A 5,711-nucleotide genomic window follows, 5' to 3' on the forward strand; every position below is an offset into this window, starting at 1 on the left:
TGTACATCTACAATCTACTTGGTATATTGGATATATACTTAGTGATTTACATCTTTCAGTTCTAAAGTACAATACTAACATATAACCTTACAAATGATGGTATGCTTTAGTCATCTTAATCCTAGGTCACTTTAAGAATTTGTTTCAGTTTGAAAACCAGTTTGAATAAACCATATGATGTGTATAACAGTGTGCTTTACATGTTTTATGCTTTATAATAAATAAATAAATATAAATATATAGAGGATTAAAATTCTCACTAAAATGTTTACTCATGATAGCTTTCAGCAGTTTTTAAGCAAATATTTTCTTATATAGTACATTGAAATTTTTGTTCCAAATTTAATTTTTATCTTGTATTATTTGTAAAAAATTTATTAATTTTTATGTTTATTTTGTACATATAAAATTCTATATTGATGATTACTATGTTTGTGAAATGCATCCCCTAAAGTTTTATACATTTCTGTGCAGTAATTGGTCTTAACTTGTTCAAATCTTTGTCATATACATGCTCAGGAATGCAATTTGTGCACCCATCACAAACATATTTCATATTAAATTCAAATGAATAATGCTAGAATATTTTGTAGTTTTAAAAAATTATTGAAAATTTCAATTACAAAAATGAACTTATTCAAATGTATTACAAATGTAAATAAAAGTTTTTACTTAGTGTATGCTTTTAAAGAAAAAACATTGTTTCAGTTTATAGGCCTATTAAAAGGTTAAAATGAATACAGAACAATATAAATATGATAATTTTTTATATAAGAATTTCTATTTAAATGGTTTCTTTATTTATTAATTAAATTTCCTTTATAATGCTTATTTTAGAATTAATGAATTATATAGCTGTTTGTATGTATCTATGTATATTCACACACATCTTTTATAAAATATTTTCAGACTGTTGAAATAGAAATATTTTAATAGAATCTTTAATGACAGATGATTGTATGCAAAAATTAATTTATTTTTTTATGGAAATTATTAAACTATTTATATAGTTATAATATATAACTTTAAAATTACTTAAAACATTTAATTATTTATTTTAAAAAATAACTTTTTTTATGTTTAAAACAAATAGGATTGTCATTATATAGCTATATTAGAAATTTCTGTACTTGAGATTAGAATTGCTTTTCCTAACAAACAAATTTGTTCTAAATGAATAAAAATGAATTGTTTGATGATAATTTGTACCCAGACCATTTTGATACAATGTTTAATATCAGAAATAGCAGAGCCAAAAATTAGTAAATAAATATTACTAATAAATAATAATTGTTAAATTAAAAGAGATGATGATAAACTGAATAAATCAGAACAATAAAATTAAATCCATAATTTTAATGCCCGCTAGAATGACTTTTTTGTATTTGAATGATTATAATAAAATACTACAATCATTATTTATTACTGCAAATGTTATTCTGTGAAAAATAAATCCTACATGTTGCTTTCCAGATGAATTCTGACCTGCTCCAGGCTTGCCATTGCTGTTCTAGAATGTTAAATTAGAATGAATGAATTAATTTTGGAATAGAAAACGTGCTATTGATGCAAGTTTCATCTACATATCTCCATTTGATGGTTATTGATTGCATCATAGCTACAAAGTTTTTATTTAAGCTATCTTAAGTATTAATATTAGTTTCATATAAAATTATTTTTCTGCTTGTCCAACTATAAGAAAGACTAATGCTTAATAATAGTTAATTCTCTTATATTAAATAGTGGATTTTCTTAATTTATTGAATAGAATATATGTTAATATTTCTTGATTTATATAATATATACTATAATGTGCAATAGTATATAATAATTTTCATATTATTTCTATAGATTAAAATTTTTTCATAAGTATATCGAATAGATTAAAATCAACATCATTGAAGAAAACGTAAGGAATATTTTTTAATATTCCTTATGTTTTCTTCAAAATGTTTCTTTGATTTTAATCCTTTGATATTTTTAAGATGAAGCTGCAAATCTTAAAAATGATTTTGTAATCTCAATATTAAATAATAAATGTATTATGGGTTATACTATAAGTCTCGACCAAATTAATTGTTATTATTAGGATACCTTCTAGATGAAGCCATAGATCATAAAATGACATGCAGAAGCAAAAAAATTATCTACTTAAAGTCACATTTAATTGCTTACGGCCCTATTTTTTAATGGATCATCACAGTCAAAATTAAACCGCCCTAAATATGCCACTTCAAAAAGTAGAATGTGGCACAGCTCTGTTTATAAACATCCGCATGCACGACGAAAGCTTAGAAAATCGATGCAATATTGTTGAACGATTCTACTATCGTGCAAAAAACTCGATACTCGTAAATTAAAACAGCAAACCGAATCTAAACGAAAGTTAAATAGACTAATTCTAGTTTTTATTCGAATTATCAACTGGTACGAACATGGCAAAAACCTGTCAAAACTCTCCGCACGAAGAACAGGAAGTTATGAAAAGGTGTTAATCGACCTTTTACAAGGTTTTTAATCATCATTAAAAACCTTAAAACAATTTTCTCTCTCTTTAACTTTGTTTAAAACTGGGATCGAAGGTCGTTTCCGGTAAATCGAATAACCTAATAACCTCGACATTACGGAAGTCCTAAATTAACATCTTCGTTCGACCTAATTTTTGTAAACAAATTAGATCAAAACAGTCGAAAAAACTAACCTTTAGGAAAAAATTTCTTTTATGATCTCATTTTAATTAAATACGTGGCATTAACATACTGACATATGCAAGATGCAATCTACTTTTAAATGCATTTATTTGTTTGGGGATTTAAATTTATTTTTCGAGACGGGCGCTTCTTTTTTGTTCCTGTTTTTAACACTTCCAGGTTACATTCTGCCTTTAAGGCTTTGAGAGAATGTTGACCGAGTACCCCTGCTTGCTCGGCCTTTATATATAGTCTGACATCACCGAAAACATTTCAAAATTCCGAGTTTGATGTCGGGATAACATTCGGATCACCCGTTCCTCTACTTAAACAGGTAATGCATTTTAATATAACCTCCCTTACATCATGTTTTTATTGATATTCACTTGTTTACAGAAAGGATGAAGTCTTTCGTGTGTTTGTTGTTGTCGTTTGTGGTTACCTGTCACGCACAAAATCCTTTAAGTAAGTACCGTGTATTGTTGTTACATAAAACTTATATAATACGTTGTTTAATATAACTTTAGTATTAATTTATAATAAAGATATTCATATTTCCTTTATACTTTTTGCCGGATTTGCCGTCAGTTTTTATACTTTTTCACTTTAAACTCATACATTTAACAAACATAATGCGATGTAAGATTATATGCTTTTGTATGGTGTAGAATAATAAGTTATTGAATATGAAGGCTTATGATAATTTAATAATCTTGAATTTAAAACACAATATTAATTTAGTTTGAAATTGGTCATATTCTGAATCCATTTTGTTCTATTTATCGTGTTGAGCATGATTTTTAACCATGCTGTCACTTGAAATTATATTCAATGGAGTTTAAGAGCTTAACTGTTTTTATAGCAGTTTACTGGGTGGAAAGTGATTAAGCTCACTTCCCACCTTTGGTCTTATCTTTTCCACATTGCTGTACCAGACCATCGCTAAATTTACTATTATCTAGTTTAATTTATGATTATTAATTATTATAAAAACGCTTATTGTGAGTTAAGTTTTAATTGTCATTTGTATAGTCCACTTTGTATATTTGTTTATTCCAAATTAAATGCATTTAGTTTTCATTGATCTGATATTTTATTCGTAAATTTTTCGACCTTTTGTAGATATCCTATCGCTGGTCCGTCTACAGAATTCAGCGTGTCAAGGTGAAAGAGGAGATCAGGGTGTATGTATCACATCTTCGGAATGTGCTCGAAGAGAAGGATTAAATATGGGAACCTGTGCAAGTGGTTTGGGAGTCTGTTGTTTCTGTGAGTGCAACTTAATTACATTGTTTACATACAATCATTTATTCTTTTACATCATCTTTGTTTCTCTTCAGTGCGTTTTACGTGTGGTGGAGTGACTACGCAAAACAATACTCTCTTCGTTAATCCTAATTATCCAAATAGCGAAAATGGTACAGATACTTGTCAAGTAACTGTAGAAAAACAAGACAACGTGTGCCAACTTCGACTCGACTTTCTCGAGTTTACACTTGCTCAACCGGACTATCTGGGCATGTGCGCATGGGATTCGTTTATGGTAAGAACCACAGTTGGGGAACATTTGCCTATTTTATGTGGCGAAAATGGCGGCCAACATTGTAAGTATTTATTATTTTTTGATCATTACTATTCATATTGCTGTACTATTTACTGTTAATTAAAACATTTTTGTGTAAGTTAATATAAAATTTTTTTTACAGTGTACATTGATATGGGAAGAGGATCCGGCAATCCTGTAGTGTTGAGTGTTGTCAGCAACGGTGACAAGGTAGCCAGAAAATGGAAAGTCAAAATCAGCATGATCCAGTGCAACAGTCTGGATATGGGTAAGTTTTATTCAAAATCTTACGATATGATGCATTCTATGCGATAACGTTTGCGATGGAGACAGCATCATCTCTAAATCTAATAAGAGATGCCATTGTAATATTTCAATTTTTGCAGTATTAGTTTCAATTACTATTGTCTATTGTAAAGGATTTGTGCATCGGTTCTCTCAATTGGTCAGTTGCTTACTTTTAAATTCAATTGCATTATTGCAGCTCCTCCGGGATGCGTTCAATATTTTCGAAGCCCTAGTGAGACTGTACGCAGTTTCAATTTTGGACCTAAATTAAAAGGCAGAGTTCGCTACTTAAGTAATTTGAGATATACAGCGTGTGTTCGAGTGGAAGAAAATTTTTGTTCTATTAAATGGGAATTAGAAAATCCTAATTCGTTCGCTTTCGGAGTTCCTTCTGAAGATGGTAATAGTGGCGAAGTATGCAATGACGATGATTTCATAGGAATCGACCAAGGATCTCTAGATGGCTTTGGACCAGGAAACGATCGTTTCTGCGGAGAACGTTTGCTGAATAAGAACGTTGTCATTTGTAAGAAACTTTAACACTGATATTTCTAGTTGAAATGCTTCTATAATGACATATCGTACAATATTCTGTTTTTAGCACGAAGCAAACCCTTCATGTTAAAAGTCAAAAGCAATACTGATGCCGTCATCAACTCGAATTATTCACAAAATGGCTTCTCTCTAAAATATACAGAATTACCGTGCATGATATAGGTAGTAGAAACTAATTTTGTATCTAATTTAATAATCATTTTTTAAATCGTAAATATTTTTAATTACTTCTTTCAGGATCATTCTACATCAATTCTTATTTATTTCAAGTTTTCGCACATTTATTTATTGTTTAAGAAGTTTGCAACGTGTACAGTTTACGATGGATATTTTTATAAAAATAAAAATTTAATTACCGGCGAGTAACAGTTTCACTTGTGTTTGGAGTCAATGGCCTTCGAGACCTTGACCGTGCTCCACTTCCGCATTACTCGAGACTCCGGTTCTAACCCCGGGATATTTTAGTCGTCTGTCAGTTACGAGAATTTGCGGAATTTTGTGACGTCATTGCTTTGAGTTTAACTGGTACGTCAATGTCACAAAGTTGCAGGATACTGTACAGTACATGATAACTTATTGCGACCGATTGTGTCATATAATTTGCAAAATATCTT

At 29.4% G+C, this 5,711-nt stretch overlaps 1 protein-coding gene across 2 annotated transcripts; it reads left to right on the forward strand.

Moving 5' to 3' along the window:
- The first annotated feature begins 2,085 nt into the window (after positions 1-2,085).
- LOC136981240 (uncharacterized) lies at positions 2,086-5,459 on the forward strand. Of its 2 annotated transcripts, XM_067277518.1 has the most exons (8): positions 2,086-3,024; positions 3,087-3,155; positions 3,813-3,959; positions 4,031-4,294; positions 4,397-4,522; positions 4,739-5,068; positions 5,144-5,259; positions 5,335-5,459. In XM_067277518.1, the coding sequence occupies exons 2-7, from the start codon at positions 3,092-3,094 to the stop codon at positions 5,257-5,259; spliced, it is 1,047 nt and encodes a 348-aa protein (XP_067133619.1). In that variant the 5' UTR covers positions 2,086-3,024; positions 3,087-3,091; the 3' UTR covers positions 5,335-5,459. The 2 variants fall into 2 exon arrangements, with proteins under 2 accessions (XP_067133619.1, XP_067133618.1); XM_067277517.1 differs by having other exon boundaries at positions 2,086-3,155.
- The last annotated feature ends 252 nt before the right edge of the window (positions 5,460-5,711 follow it).

This window comes from Centruroides vittatus, unplaced genomic scaffold (assembly GCF_030686945.1).
Source record: "Centruroides vittatus isolate TY-2023 unplaced genomic scaffold, ASM3068694v2 contig_749, whole genome shotgun sequence".
Lineage (NCBI taxonomy): Eukaryota > Metazoa > Arthropoda > Arachnida > Scorpiones > Buthidae > Centruroides > Centruroides vittatus.